The sequence below is a fragment of the Propithecus coquereli genome, unplaced genomic scaffold, assembly GCF_000956105.1.
Source record: "Propithecus coquereli isolate 6110/MARCELLA unplaced genomic scaffold, Pcoq_1.0 Scaffold71, whole genome shotgun sequence".
NCBI classification, from domain to species: Eukaryota; Metazoa; Chordata; class Mammalia; order Primates; family Indriidae; genus Propithecus; species Propithecus coquereli.
The window spans coordinates 1,295,745-1,311,569 of NW_012153174.1; the positions used below are offsets into that span (position 1 = coordinate 1,295,745).

General features: G+C 34.8%; 1 protein-coding gene across 2 annotated transcripts in view; it reads right to left on the reverse strand.

The window, feature by feature from the left end:
• Positions 1-15,825, reverse strand: part of RAB2A (RAB2A, member RAS oncogene family) — a 94,129-nt gene that overhangs the window by 19,081 nt on the left and 59,223 nt on the right. For both annotated transcript variants that reach the window (XM_012661421.1, XM_012661422.1), the window contains one exon: positions 7,121-7,232. In XM_012661421.1, coding sequence (XP_012516875.1) covers positions 7,121-7,232 — 112 coding nt within the window. The remainder of the gene's footprint in view (positions 1-7,120; positions 7,233-15,825) is intronic.

Genomic DNA, 15,825 nt, shown 5'->3' on the forward strand with positions numbered 1-15,825 from the left:
ATATTTTTTTTGAGAGACAGGATCTTGCTCTGTAACCTAGGGTGGAGTGCAGTGGCATCATCATAGCTCACTGCAGCCTTGAACTCCTGGGCTCAAGTGATCTTCCTGGCTTAGCCTTTCTAGGAGCTAGGACTACATGTGCGCACTACCACATCTGGCTAATTTTTTAAAAAAAAATTTTTGTAGCAATGGGGTCTCACTGTGTTGTCCAGGCTAGTCTTGCACTCCTGGCCTAAAGTGATCCTCCTGCTTTGGCCTCCCAAAGTAAAGGGATTACAGGAATGAGTCCCTGTGCCCAGCCTCGTGTTGTCTTTTTTATAGCCACACCCATTTCCCTCTCACCCTGACACCCTCCTTAACCCTCGCCATGACTGATCTGTTCTCCATGACTCTTAATTTTGTCATTTCAAGATGGAATCATACAGTTTGCAACCTTTTGGGATTGACGTTATTCTCTAAGCCTAGTTCTCTGGCAATTCATCCAGGTTGCTGCATGTATCAACAGCTTGTTCCTCTTCACTGTTGAGCAGTATTCCAAGGTGTGAAAGTATTACACTTTAACCAGTCATTGAAGTGTCCTTCAACCCAGTGTCTCTGGTTTGTTTTCAGTTTTGGGCCATTATAAATAAACTGCTATAAACATTTGTGTACAGGTTTTTGTGGGAATGTAAGTCTTCATTTCTCTGGGATAAATGTCCACGGGTACAATTTGCTAGGTTGTCTGGTAGTCGCAGGAAACTGCCAAACTCTTTTTCAGAATGGCTGTGTCATTTTACATTCCCATCAGTAATGTATGAGTGATCTAGTTTCTCCACATCCTCATCAGTACTGGCGTTAATCACTATTTTTTATTTTAGCCATTCTGACAGGTACGTAGGGATATCTCACTGAGGTTTTAATTTGCACTTCCCTAATGGCTAGTGATGCTGAGTATCTTCTCAAGTGCTTATCTGCCAACTGTATAGCCTCTTCCATGGAATATCTGCTCCATTTTCTAATTGGATTGGATTTTTACTATTCAGTTTTTAGAGTTTTTATATTCTAGATACTAGTCCTTTGTTGGATATTTGGTTTGCAAATATTTTCTTTGTCTGCAGATATATCTTTTTATCTATTTAACAGGGTCTTTCACAGGGCAAAATTTTTGAAGACTAATTTATCAATTTTTCCTTTTATGAATCATTCTTTTAGTGAAAATTATGACTAGGCCTAGATACTCAAGATTTTCTCCTATTTTTTCCCTAAAAGATACATAGTTCAACATTTTACATTTAACTCTATGATCCATTTTGAGTTAGTTTTTACATAAGATATGAAACTTAGGACAAGGTTCATTTTTTTTGCCTATGGATTTCTAATTGCTAGAGCACTATTTGTTGAAAAGGCTATCTTCTTCCATTGAATTGCTTTTGCACCTTTGTTAAAAATTAGTTGTATATAATTGTGTGAGAATATTTCTGGGCTATTTATTCTGTCGCACTGGCATATGTATCTATCCCTTCACCAATATCACATAGTCTTGATGATTAGTTATGTAAAACTTGAAATCAAGTATAGCGATTCCTCCCATTTTATTCTGCTTTGTCAAGTTGTTTTAGCTACTCTAGTTCCTTTGCCTTTCCATGTATTTTTTATAATGTTGTCTATATCTACAAAAAATCTTACTGGAATTTTGATAGAAATTGTGTTAAACCTTTGTATCAGTTTGTGAAGTGACATCCTGATAAGGTTGAATATTCCAAACAATAAGCCTAGTATGCCTCTCCATTTATTTAAATCTTTTACTTCTTTCATCAGGGTTTCGTAGTTTTCAGCACGTATGTCCTGTAGATGTTATTTTTAGATTTACACCTAAGCATTTCACTTTATTTTTGTGTGATTATAAATGGCACTGTATTTTAAGTTTTGGTGTTCATATTTTTATTGCTAGCATATAGAAATATAATTGATTTTTGTATGTTTATCTTGTATCCTGTAATCCCGCTGAATGTACTTATTAGTTCTAGTTTGTTATTTTTCTTGTAAATTCTTTGAAATTTTCTATTGAGACAACTATGTCATCCACAAACAGGAACAGTTTTATTTCTTCCTTTCTGAACTGTATGCTTTTTATTTCCTTTTCTTGCTTTACTGCACTGGCTAGAACTTCCACCAATATGTTGAATAATGGGCAGAACAGACATATCTGCCTTGTTCTTGATCTAAGGGATAAAGCATTTAGTCTTTTGCCCTTAAGAATAATGTTAGCTGTGGGGTTGTTTTTATGTAAACTTTTTAACAATTTGAGGAAGTCCTTCATAAATTCCTATTTTTCTAGGAGTTTTAAAATATGTATGGGTGTAGAGTTTTATCAAATGCCTTTTCTGCACCGACTGCTATAATCATGTGGTTTTTCTTCCTTACCTTATTAAAATGGTGGATTACATTGACAGGTTTTTGCATACTGAACAAGCCTTGCATCCTTGGAATAAACCCCATTTGGCAATGGTGTGCATATTTTATACATGTACATGTACCTGATTTTGTACATTTTTGAAATTCTATTTGCTGGGATTTTGCTGAGGATTTTTGCTTATATATCCATAAAGGCTATCAGTTTGTACTTTACTCTTTCTTGTACTTTCTTTGGTTTTCATGTCAGGGTAATATCATTTTCATAAAATAAATAGGGAAGTGTTCCATCTCTTCTGTTTTTTGGAAAAGATAGTCTAGAATTGGTGTTCATTCCTTCTTTAAATGTTTGATAGAAGGTCAGGTGTGGTGGCTCACACCTGTAATCCCAGCACTTTGAGAGGTCAAACCAGGAGGGTTGCTTGAAGCCAAGAGTTTGAGACTAGCCTGGACAACAGCGAGATCCCATCTCTACAAAAAATAAAAATTAAGCCAGGTGTGGAGGTATGTGCCTGTAGTCCCAGCTACGCAGGAGATTGATGCAAGAGGATCACCTGAGCCCAGGAATGAGGCTGCAGTGAGCTATACAACTGCACTCCACCCTTAGTAACACAGTGAGACCCTGTCTATAAACAGTCTGGAATTCACAATTCTCCAGTGAAACTATCTGCACCTAAGATTTCATTTTTGGGGAATTTTAAAATTATGAATTCAATTTCTTCAAAAGTTTATGGAGTTATTCAAGTTAACTATTTCACACTATTTGGGTTGTGGTAATTTGTGTTCTTTGAGAAATTGGTCTATTTCATCTGATGTGTCACATTTAGGTGGGAAGAGCTTTTATGTCTGCAGTATCTGTAGTGATATCTTCTGTTGTTTCTGATATGAGTAACCTGTGCCTTCCCTCTGTCAGTCTTGCCAGAGGTTTGTCAATTTTACTTATATTTTAAAAAACCCAGCTCTTTGTTTCCCTGATTTTTGTTTTCAATTTCACTGATTTCTGCTTTTTATTATTTCCTTCCTTCTATTTGCTTTGAGTTTGTTTTTCTTTTTATGGTTTATTTTGCTTTGGATTCTTGAGATAGGTGTTAAAATTACTGATTTGAGACTTTCTCTTTTCTACTATGTACATTTAATGCTATAAATTTTCCTCTTCTGACACTGCTTTAGCTGTTTTCCACAAATTGATATGCTGTATTTTCATTTAGTTCAATGTGTTTTTGTATTTCTTTTGAGACTTCCTCTTTAAGATCAGAAGTATACTATTCAGTTTCCAAGTGTCTATAGATTTTTCCAGTAATCTGTTGTTGATTTCTAGTTTAATTTCATTGTGATTAGAGAATATATTCTCTATGACTTCAATAGTTTTAAATCTATTGAGGTTTATTTTATGATTCAGAATGTGGTCTATCTTGGTATATGTTTTTTTTTTTTTTGAGACAGCGTCTCACTCTGTTGCTCTGGCTAGAGTGAGTGCCATGGCGTCAGCCTAGCTCATAGCAACCTCAAACTCCTGGGCTCAAGTGATCCTTCTGCCTCAGCCTCCCGAGTAGCTGGGACTACAGGCATGCGCCACCATGCCCGACTTTTTTCTATATATTTTTAGTTGTCCAGATCATTTCTTTCTATTTTTAGTAGAGATGGGGTCTCGCTCTTGCTCAGGCTGGTTTCGAACTCCTCAGCTGAAACAATCCTCCTGCCTCGACCTCCCAGAGTGCCTGGATTACAGGTGTGAGCCACTGCGCCCGGCCCTCTTGGCATATGTTCTGAGAGCACCTAAGGAATGCTTAAGTCTCCATCCATAATTATGGATTTTTTTTCTTCTCTCAGCTCTATCAGTTTTTGTTATACATTATCTTATAGTTCTGTTATCTGATACATATTTAGGATTGTTACATCTTTTCAATGGACTGACTCTTTTATCATTCTGTAATGCCCTACTTATCTCTGGTGAATTTTTTTGCTCCTAAGTCTACTTTATCTTATATTAATATAGCCACTTCTGCTTTCTTTTGATTAATGTTTATATGATCTATCTTTTCCCATCATTTTATTTTCAACTCAACTGTATTATTATATTTGAAGTGAGTTTTTTGTAGATACCATATAGCCAAGTCATGTTTTTTAATTCTCTCATTTGATTGGTGTATTTAGACCACTTACATTATGTGTAATTATTGATGTGTGAGGGCTTAAGTCTGCCATTTCACTTTGTCTTCTGCTTTTTATTTTCTTTTTCTTGCTTCCTGTGGGTTAACTGAACAATTTTTTTAGAGTTCCAAAAATTGATTTATTGTTTTTTAAGGTATCTCTTTGTATAACTTTTAAAACAGTAGCTCCAGGCATTGCATTATATATACATAACTAATCACACAGTCTACTAGTGTTGTCATTGTACAAAATCAGGTTAGTGTAGAAACCTAACCTCCCTTGAAATAGGATTCTGGGATGACAGTTCTTTTCTTTGAGCTCTTGAAAAATGTTATGCCATTTCCTCTGGTCTCTATGGTTTCTGATGAGAAATCTGCCATTATTAGATTAGTTCTTCCCCTATAGGTTGGGTATTGTTTCTCACTGTTTTTAAGATGTTTTCTTTGTCTTTTACTTTCAGAGATTTGACTATACAGAGGTTTGTCTTGGTGTGGATTTGTTTGGGTTTATCCTGTTTGGGGGTAGGCTCAGTTTCTTCAATTTGTAGATATTTTTTGCCATATTTGGAAAGGTTTCTGCCATTATTTCTCTGAGTATTTTTTCAGAGCCATCTTCTTTTTCCTCTCCTTATCGGACTTAGGACATATCATATGATAGTTTTTGTTATAGTCCCATAGGTACTTGAGGCACTGTTCATTTGTTTCTTCTGGTCTATATTCTGTCTGCAGTTTATACTGGATAGTTTCTATTGTTTTATCATACAGTTCACTATTTCTTTTCTCTGTCCCCTCCATTCTGCTGTTAAGTCCATTCACTGAGTTTTAAAATTTCTATTTGGTTCTTCTTTTTATCTTGTATTTCTTCTGCTGAAACTTTTTCTTTGTTTGCTAAGACTACTTTTCATTTGTTTCAAGTATGTTCCTAACTGTTTGTTGAGGCATTTTTATAATGGCTGCTTTAAAATCTTTGTTAGATAATTCTAATATCTCTGTAATCTCACTGTTGGTATTGATTATCTTTTTTTTTTTTTTCATTCAATTTAAGATCTCCCTGGTTCTAGTATAAGTAACTTTGGATTGAAACCTGGGCATTTTGGATACTATGTTGTGAGACTCTGGATCTTATTTAAGCCTCTGCTTTAGTTCTCTTCTGATATTACTCCAATAGGGAAATGGTGGTGGTAGTGGGGTGGGGGTGTGCCACTTCATTACTGCCAGGTGAAGGTCGGAGAACATCATCATAGCCTGGTGATGCTAGAAGTGGCATCACAGTTTTTTCTGTGATGTGTGGCTGTAGTAGAATGGTTATTTTCTAAGAGCTTTCTGTCTTGCCAGGGCCTCTTTCCTTGTCCTTTGGTCAGAATAGGCTTCTTTTTTTTTTTTTTCCTATACCTGTTGGCCTTTCTAGGTTGCCAGTTTCTCTAGCATCCAGTCTGAGGTATGAGGCAAAAAGAAAACCAAAGGAAATCACTGCTGTGTCACTGCTCAGCTACCATGGTCTGTAGCTGGTGTGTATAAGCTATACCACCAGGTTCATGTAAGTACCCTCTATGATGTTTGCATGACAATTTAATTGCCTAATGACATATTTCTCAGAATGTATCCTTGTTGTCAAGCAACACATGACTGTATAATATGTTAATTAAGAAAGAATTTTTCAGTGAAAATACCAATGTTATAGAATTACTATAATCAATTTCCGGGTTTAAGGGTTAATTAGAAGAGCTCCAAGAATCATTCTTAATAAATTTTTACTGACTTCTTACTATGTCAAGGGCATAGTGACAGCTGCTGGCTAGGATCCTGTGCTCTGTTAACCTTAGAACAATGAGATTCTTCAATCATTTGTTTTTTAGGATCCCTTTCTACAGTTGCTCTTATGAGCTATACTCACTCAGAAGGTAGGAACTAAGCATTACTTTGGGTAAACTATTTGATTTCTTAGCCTCATTTCCTGTTTTAATAAAATAATAGTATAGTAATACATTTATCTTAGAGAGGATCAACTGTCCAGTCATCTACTTACTGGATATATAAATACCATATCTAAACACATACAGCATAAAAGAACATAATGTGTTCAAAAACTTCTGATAGTTCAGGTTGATCAATTGAAATACCTGAGGTATCGCAAATTTTATCTATTAAAGATGGCAGAATTTTCATACTTTGTATAATGCTACTTGGCAATAATATAATACTTTCCTTACTCAAAAGCAGAAGTGAATACAAATAGCTATATTTGTTTGGTGTCTTGAAACATTTGTATATTTCATTAGCATTCTTTTTTTCCCTGCTATGCAACACAAAATATTGTGGGATTTTAGGGAAAATATGTACAAAGATGTGTTACAGCATTCAGGCCTCAAGAGAAGGCTCAGAATATAATTTAAGGGTCTGATAGAAGATGAATGTTACAAGGTATTTTAAAGGGAATAAATTTTCCTACTTTATGATATTCGAAGGCTTATAAGAGACTAAAAACTTATAAAAGAAACACCAATAAATAAATGCAAAAGTATTTAAACATTTCTATTACATAAAAAGATAATGAACATTTAAAAGGTCCTCTTACTTACCTCTTCTACATTGGAAGCAGTCTTGGCAGAAGTTTCCATGAAGATAAGTCCATGTTCTCGTGCAAAAGCTTCACCTTCTTCTTTTTTAACTTCTCTTCTAGATTCTAAATCACTAAACATGGGAAAGAAAGGGTCATGTTATTAACCGAAATGGTACAAATACAGGCATCTGTGGAAAGTGCACCATGGGATTCAAAGTTGTACTGACCATTCTTTCAACTAATTTTTAACATACAGTAATTACCTGCATTATCCTGGGTATTACGAAGGTCAAAGTGTTTAGAATACACTGTCTAGTTTCAAAGAACTAATAATCCAACAGAAGAAAGATTCTGAGTTAGAGTCCCAGAATGCTAGAACTAGCAACAACCTAAAGGGAACCTCTAGTCCAATACCCTATCTTTGAGTAAAGTGGCTTCCCAGAGAAGTAAACCATTTTACTGAAAATAACAATTTTAAAGAGCAGGACTATACTAGTCTCCCTCATCTGTTGGCCAGACTGATTGAGTTTCTATGAATGTGATTAAAATATAACACTCAGAAACTATAGGAAATTGTTTAGTAAAATCCAAAGTGCTAAAGAAACATTAGATCATTAATCCCAGTTGGTTTAATTCTCAGTTTCTTCTTAAAAAAAAACTGTTATGGCCAGGCGCGGTGGCTCACACCTGTAATCCTAGCACTTTGGGAGGCCAAGGCGGGCGGATCGTTTGAGCTCAGGAGCTCGAAACCAGCCTGAGCAAGAGCGAGACCCCGTCTCTACTAAAAATGGAAAGAAATTAATCGGACAACTAAAAATATATAGAAAAGAGTAGCCGGGCATGGTGGCGCATGCCTATAGTCCCAGCTACTCGGGAGGCTGAGGCAGGAGGATGGCTTGAGCCCAGGAGTTTGAGGTTGCTGTGAGCTAGGATGACGCCATGGCACTCTAGCCCGGGCAACAAAAGCGAGACTCTGTCTCAAAAAAAAAAAAAAAAAAAAAAAAAAAAAGAGGCGGAATAGAGAGAAAGAGAAAGAAAAGAAAAGAAAGACAGAGAGACTAAACCACTGATCAGCATGGGAGTTTTGACCTGCTCTGTTTCCAATCTGGGCCGGTTCAACCCTCCTTAGGAAACCAGAAATTTTGGATGAAAGCAGGGATATTCATTTTTATCATATCAGAATTATATTCATGACGTGCGGGGAAAAGTAGTAGTCTCTTTCAAGTGTGTTTTATTGTAAAAGTTTAAAAACTTTACAATTATACAATATTTATCACAGTTTTCTTTATACTTACTATCATATAATACATTACTATCATATAATACACAGAAAAGGATGTATAATCATATATTAATAATATCCATGTACTTCCAGCTAGCCTTGACATATTAACAGATTTCAAGTTTCTTTTCCTTTAAGAAATAAAATTGATAACAGCTAAATTGCCTCCTGGACATGTGTCCCTGATCCCATTCTCCTCCTTCTTACCCCAAAGGTAACACTACTTCAACTTGGAGTTTTCATTCTCATGGCTGTTTTTATATTTATACTCCAAGTTTATAACCATAAATGGCATTTCTTTTGCATGTTTAAAAAAATTCAGATGTAGCTACTGTTCTACGACTCATTAATTTTGGTCAACATTATGTTTTTCAAATTTATTCACACAGTACACGTTGATCTTAACTTTCTACTGCTGTATTATATTCTACTAAATGAATGCAATACAACTTATTTTTAATTCTCTATTAGACAAAGTCACTTATAATTTCTTATTATTACAAACAATGTTACAATAAAGACTTTATATATTTTCTGTGTATATGTGTCAAAACTTTTCCAGGAGATTATTTTTCAAACTGTCATGATGCAGTGAACACTAAAATCACTTTAGCAGGTCATAACCAGAATTTAAAAAAAGAAACAGAATAGAAAATATAAGAGTGTATCACCCACTGTTTCATAAATATTTTTGTTTTACATATTCCGGGTATAATTTGTGAAAGTTTTGTTATATATGTAGGTGCACACACAATTTATACACTAGGTCATGATGTAAAATGTATTTCTTACTATAGGTCAAATTAAAAAACTTTAAAGACATTGTATTTGAATATGTATGTAGTAAAAAGTTGCTTTTAAAAAAGCCTCAGCAAAGAAAGGACATAATGTGACATTTAAAAGAAATAACTATAGTGGATGTATGGGAAACACACTTCAATGGAAGTAAGAGAGGAAGTAAAGACATTAATGACCAATACACTAGATGAGGCCATGGATGATGGTAGGTTGGAATAATAATATATGTAGCAGTGAGAGTGAGAAAATAATCTTACAAAGTTCAGCAAAACTTGTGCTGTCCAATTTTACTGTGTGGTAAGTTAGTGAGGAATCAGGGCAAAGTCAGCAGTTTTCACTTAACTTAGTAGACAACAGTAATTCCTTAAGCGGTTTTTGGTATTGGCGGTGGTGGTTTATTTCTTCCTCTTCTTTTTCCTCCTCCTCCTCCCCTAGCTCCCCCTTCTTCTTCTCTTCCTCTTCCTTTTGTCTTGTTCCTGCTTCCCTCTTCCTCTCTCCGTGCCTGCCCTTCTCCCTCCCCTCTCCCTCTCCTTTTCTGTTTCTCCTTCCAATCCTGACTACATGATATGCTCTAATAGCATTGATGGTACGATTTAGGATAAGAAGAGACTACAAACAGATATGTCCATCAATATATTTTCTATCTACTTTACTTGTTCTATATTAGGACAACTCTTAGAATTTAAAAAGCTGTCCTAATATTGAGTTTAAAACTTCCTTATTATAATATCCAATGGTCATTAATTCTGGTTCTGTCATCTGTGATATTAGTTCAAGACTAGCCTCTTGAAACATATTTGCTATTACCTCTATGACTACCAGTCCAAAATTACTATCATATCTGATACATAAATTATGTTTGTTTGTTTATTTATTTATTCTACTCTTTGAACATGGTCAAGATCATAAATTATGTTGAAAGAATATTCTTGATTTTTTATATTTATTAAATTACACAGTTTTTATATTCACCACAATTCTGGGTATATTTCTGTAGTTTGGAGATTTCTTCCTTAAAATGAGTTTCCTATTCTTGAGCATAAAACTCCAAAGATAAATAATAGAATTTTTACATATTCAATCTATAATTTGGACATTTTTTTAAAAATGTAATTAATAATAAAAGTTGGGTATGTATCTCATAGTTTTTTTTCATCAGTTGCTATCAATTTAAACACAAAGTTTTTTAATAAATAGAAATGTGTAAAACTATGTCTTTTTCATGCAAAAAATAAAATACAATAATGAAAACACCTCAGTTTTCTGGGCATAAAATCATATTGTTGTCTTTTGACTTTTTATTCCCTATGAATCCCATTTAAGTTGCTTGCATTACTTACATACCTTTTTCTCCTAAACCATTTTTTAAATTTATGTCCCCTTTTTGTTTAGGGTTTGTATTATAATCCTTTTACTATTAAAAATTTTCATCTTTTTAAATTCTGCTTTCTATTTCCTATGTGACCAATTTAAAATGCCATAGTAAGAAAAATTGTGTCATCTGTCACTCTGACTAGGTCACTGCCCTTCTCAAATCCCTTCACTGGCTCCCTACTGCTTAATGTATCTAATTCAAAAATTGCTTATTCCCTATTTTGATGTCTACCCCAATTCACCTTATCCAATAATAATCACCTCAATTTATTTTTCACTGTTCTTTCTCATTCATTATACCCTTCATTATAAAGGCCATCCATCTATAATCATTAGAAACATCTCTTAGTTTTTCCTTTTCACATTTGAATTATCAGCTCCTCATGGTAAGTGACCAATTTAAGCCACCAGTAAGCTGTCACTCATGTTTCAGACACAAGGGAAAAAACTGGTAAGGTAAAAGTATGAAAATTCTCCATATTGTCCAAATAATCTCTTATTATTTCATACACTGAATGGTAGAATGGTAGAATAATTCCATAGGAGAAAGATTAAAGTCTTCCTCTAATAGCTTTAACCTCAAAAAGGTTTAGTAAGATGATTTAAATAAAGAAAGAATACCCAAGAAAGGCCTTGAGTAAATGTTGTGATAACAGATACTTCTCCTTACAAAAAAGTAATCAATAGTTGGCTTTTTTAAAATGCAAATGTCACAATTATTTTCTCTTAATAGCAAACCTCAATTTCTATAAAAATAAAATACTCTAAAATAAAATCTATATAGTATAATGTTATTTTGCTATATTATAGCTTTTTAATAGCTTTACTGAGGTATAACTGACATAAAAGAAACTGTAATTAAATACAAAATTTGGTAAGTTTTCGTACATGTATACCTGAAAAGCTATTAGTCCTCTAAAAGTTTCCTCATACCCCATGGTACCTCATGCCTTCCTCCCCTTGGACCCTAGGCAGCTGATGATCTTTCTGCCACTGTATATTAGTCTGCCTTTTCTAGGATTTCATATAAATGCAATCACACAGTATCTTTGGTCTGGGTTTTTTCACTCAGTATTTTTAGAACCATCCACTTTGTTTCACGTATCAATGATTAATTCCTCCTTATTGCTGAGTTGTATTCCATTGTAAAGTTACATCACAATTTCCTTATCTATTCACCCATTGACATTTGGGTTGTTTCCAGTTTGGGGCTATTACAAATAAAGCTGCTATGAGTTATTTGTGCATAATTCTTTCTGTACATGCATGAAAACATATTTATTTATAGTTAGGTAAATATTTAGGAATAAACTGACTGCCTGGTAGCAGCCTTAAGGGCACATGTGGCCTTTTAGGTCCTTAAGTGTGGCCTTTGACTAAATCCAAATTTTACCGAACAAATCTTTTATTAAAAGAGGTACAGCAACGAAAGATAAAGCTTTTCTTGCCTCTTTTGGTGCTTAAAAAAGAACAATCTTGAAATCAGAAGGCTGCAGGTTCCCCCACCCATGGTAGAGAGTATGGTAGATGTAGGTTTAATTTCTAAAGAAACAACCAATTGCTTTCCAAAGAGGTTGTATCATTTTACATTCCCACCAGCTATACATCTTACGTAGTGAAGTACCAGCTCAAATCTTTTGATCATTTTGCAAAACTGGGTTGTCTTCTTATTAATGAACTGTTAAGAATTCTTCATATATTCTAGATACAAATCCTTTGTGAGATATATGTTTTGCAAATATTTTCTCCCAGTGTGTAGCTTGCCTATAAATTTTGTTTTTTAATTTTTATTTTTTTAGACCCACGGTCTCACTCTGTCACCCAGGCTGGAGTGCAGTGGTGTGATCATAGGTCACTGCAGCTTCAAATGCTTGGGCTCAAGTGATCCTCCTGTCTCAGTCTAAGTAGCTGAGACTACAGGCACAAGCCACCACGCCTAATTTTTTTATTTTTATTTTTTGTAGAGACAGGGATCTTGCTATGTTGCCCAAGCTGGTCTTGAACTACTTACCTCAAGTGATCCTCCTGCCTCTGCCACCCAAAGTGCTGGGATCACACGCATAAAGCCACTGAGCCTGGCCTATTTTTTTAACTGTCCTTTTTTCCCCTTCAAATTTATTTATTTGACAGATAAAAATTATATGTATTTATCATGTACAATATGATGTCTTGAAGTATATATACATTGTGGAATGGTTAATCCAGCTAACTAACACATGTATATCTCACATAGTTATCATTTTGTGGTTAGAATACTTAACATCCACTCTCTTAGCATTTTTCAAGAATACAATGTATCATTATTAACTATAGTCACCATGTTGTACGAGTGTAAGTCTCTTTTGAAGAACAAAAGTTTTAAATTCTGTTAAGGTATAATTTACTGTTTTTTTTTTTTTTTATATAATTCATGCTTTTTTTTCCCTGTCCCATTTAAGAAATGTTTGCCAAAACCAGGGATACTAAGATTTATGTTTTCTTTTGGAAATTTTTAACAGCTTTAGCTCTTACATTTAGGTCTATGATTCACTTCCAGATAATTTTTGTATACGGTACAAAGTAAGGATTGAGGTTCATATTTTTACACATGGCTAGTCAATTGTTTCAGCAGCATTTGATGAAAAGATTACCCTTTCCCTAACCGAATTAGCACCACTATCGAAAAATTAATTGACCACATATGAATGGATCTATTTCTGAACTTACTCTGTTCCATTGATCTATATCTGTCTGTGCCAATACCAGACTAAAGTGATTACATCAGCTTTATAATAATCTGGAAATCAGCATTAGTGAAATTAGTAAATCCTTTAATATTGTTCCTTTTTGTCAAAGTTGATTTGGCTATTCTATGGCCTTCGCATTTGCATATAAATTTTATTTTTTATTTTAGTTTTTTAAAAGTCAGTCAAATTTAGCCAGGGGGGTTGTATACCAACTTTAGTGACACTAATGCTAATAAGTTCTGATAACCCACTTACCACTGGACCAGCCTGCATATAAATTTTAACATCAGCTTGTCAATATCTACCCTCTCCCCAAAAGTCTGCAGAATTTTGATTGGGATTATGATAAATATTTAGAACAATCTGGGACTAACTGAACATCTTAAGAATATTAATATTTAGTTTTACAATCCATGAACATGGTATATCTCTCCATTTACTTAGTTTATTCACAATATTCTCTTATTATCCTTTTGATATCTATAGGATTTACAATGATAGCATTCTTTCATTCTTTTTTTTTTTGGGTGGGGGACAGGGTCTTGCTCTGTCACCCCTGCTAGGGTACAGTGGCATCATCATAGCTCACTGCAACCTCAAGCTCCTGGGCTCAAGCAATTCTCCTAACTCAGCCTCTTCAGTAGCTGGGACTATAGGTGTACACCACCATGCCCAGCTAATTTTTCTATTTTTTTTTTTAATAGAGATGGGATCTTGCTCTTGCTCAGGCTGGTCTCAAACTCCTGACCTAAAGCAATCCTCCCACCTCCACCTCCCAAAGTGCTGGGATTACAGGTGTGAGCCACCACACCCTGCCACCCTTTCGTTCTTCATATTGGTAATGTGTGTCTTTTTTCCTAATCAGTATCTGTTTTGTTTTATCTTCTCAAGAATTAGCTTTTGGTTTCATTGGTTTTCTCTTTATCATCTTTTTTTGCTCACCTTGGATTTAATGTGCTCTCATCTTTCTAGTTTAAGGTAAAAGATTAGGTTGTTGATTTCAAACTTTTTCATAATAGAAATAAATGTTTACTGTTATAATCTCCATCTAAATACTATTTTAACTGCATCCTACACATTTTTAAAGGTTGTAGAGATAGAGATTAACTTGTGGGAAATAGTAAAGCAAATAATTCTTGTCCGTGGAAATGCAAGACTATACCTTGTGAAATACAATTATAATCCTGTGAACACTATTCAGTTTTGCATCCATTTGTAAAAATTCATTTCACTATTCCTTATTTAACTATAAGTGTGAGTATTTTGGCCAAGCAACTATGTTTTTCCATGTACTATCATTTTAAATTTAGAGCACAAGGATGTTCAATGTAGATAATACTCTTTAAGTATGGTAAGACTGAAATAATAACATCAGGATGATACTAATATAAAGCTAAGGAAGTAAGTTTAAAAGTGCTAATGTGATATCTACTAAACAACATCAAGAGTGTTTTGGGGCCGGGCGCAGTGGCTCACGCCTGTAATCCTAGCTCTCTGGGAGGCCGAGGCGGGCGGATTGTTTGAACTCAGGAGTTCGAAACCAGCCTGAGCAAGAGCGAGACCCCGTCTCTACTAAAAATAGAAAGAAATTAATTGGACAACTAAAAATATATAGAAAAAATTAGCCGGGTATGGTGGCGCATGCCTGTAGTCCCAGCTACTCGGGAGGCTGAGGCAGGAGGATCGCTTGAGCCCAGGAGTTTGAGGTTGCTGTGAGCTAGGCTGACGCCACGGCACTCTAGCCCAGGCAACACAGTGAGACTCTGTCTCAAAAAAAAAAAAAAAAAAAAAGAGTGTTTTGGACTTTAGAAATACACCTGATTAATCTATATATTGTATTAACTCACATAATGCATATTAAGTCATGAAAAAGGGAAATAATATTTTTCTGAGTTTTGCACAGATACTTATTTCTAGTGTTCAGTCTTTAAAACAATTTGGGTAATACTTAACAGTCTTCCATTCCCCCAAACACGTCAGTGGGTTTTATTTTAAATTAGTAATCTGACAAAACTCCTTTGGATTATTATTACTTATTTTTATTTTATTTTTAAAAATTGAGACAGGGTCTCGCTTTGTTGCGCAGGCATGAGGGCAGTGGCATGATCATATAGCTCACTGCAACCTCAAACTCCTGGGGCTCAAGCAATCCTCCCGCCTAGCTGGGATTACAGGCATGTGCCAGGAGGTCTGGCTAATTTTTCTAGTTTTTGTAGAGACAGGGTCTCGCTATGTTGCCCAGGCTGGTCTTGAACTCCTGATCTTAGGCAATCCTTCTGCCTTGGCCTCCCAAAGTGCTAGGATTACAGGCATGAGCCACTACACCCAGCCAGGATTATTTTGTAAAGCATAACTCTGAACAAAAACTATTTCAAATAATAATAATAATGATGGTAATTTCTAACAAAGCTTGTTATCTGTATTTTAAAAAACAAAAGAAATACTTTAGAATTTTTAAAATTTTATAATTTAGGAGGCCAATAACTTGCATTTGGACAAATGTACAAAAAAAGTAGTCACATAAACAGTAATCCCCAGTCTTCC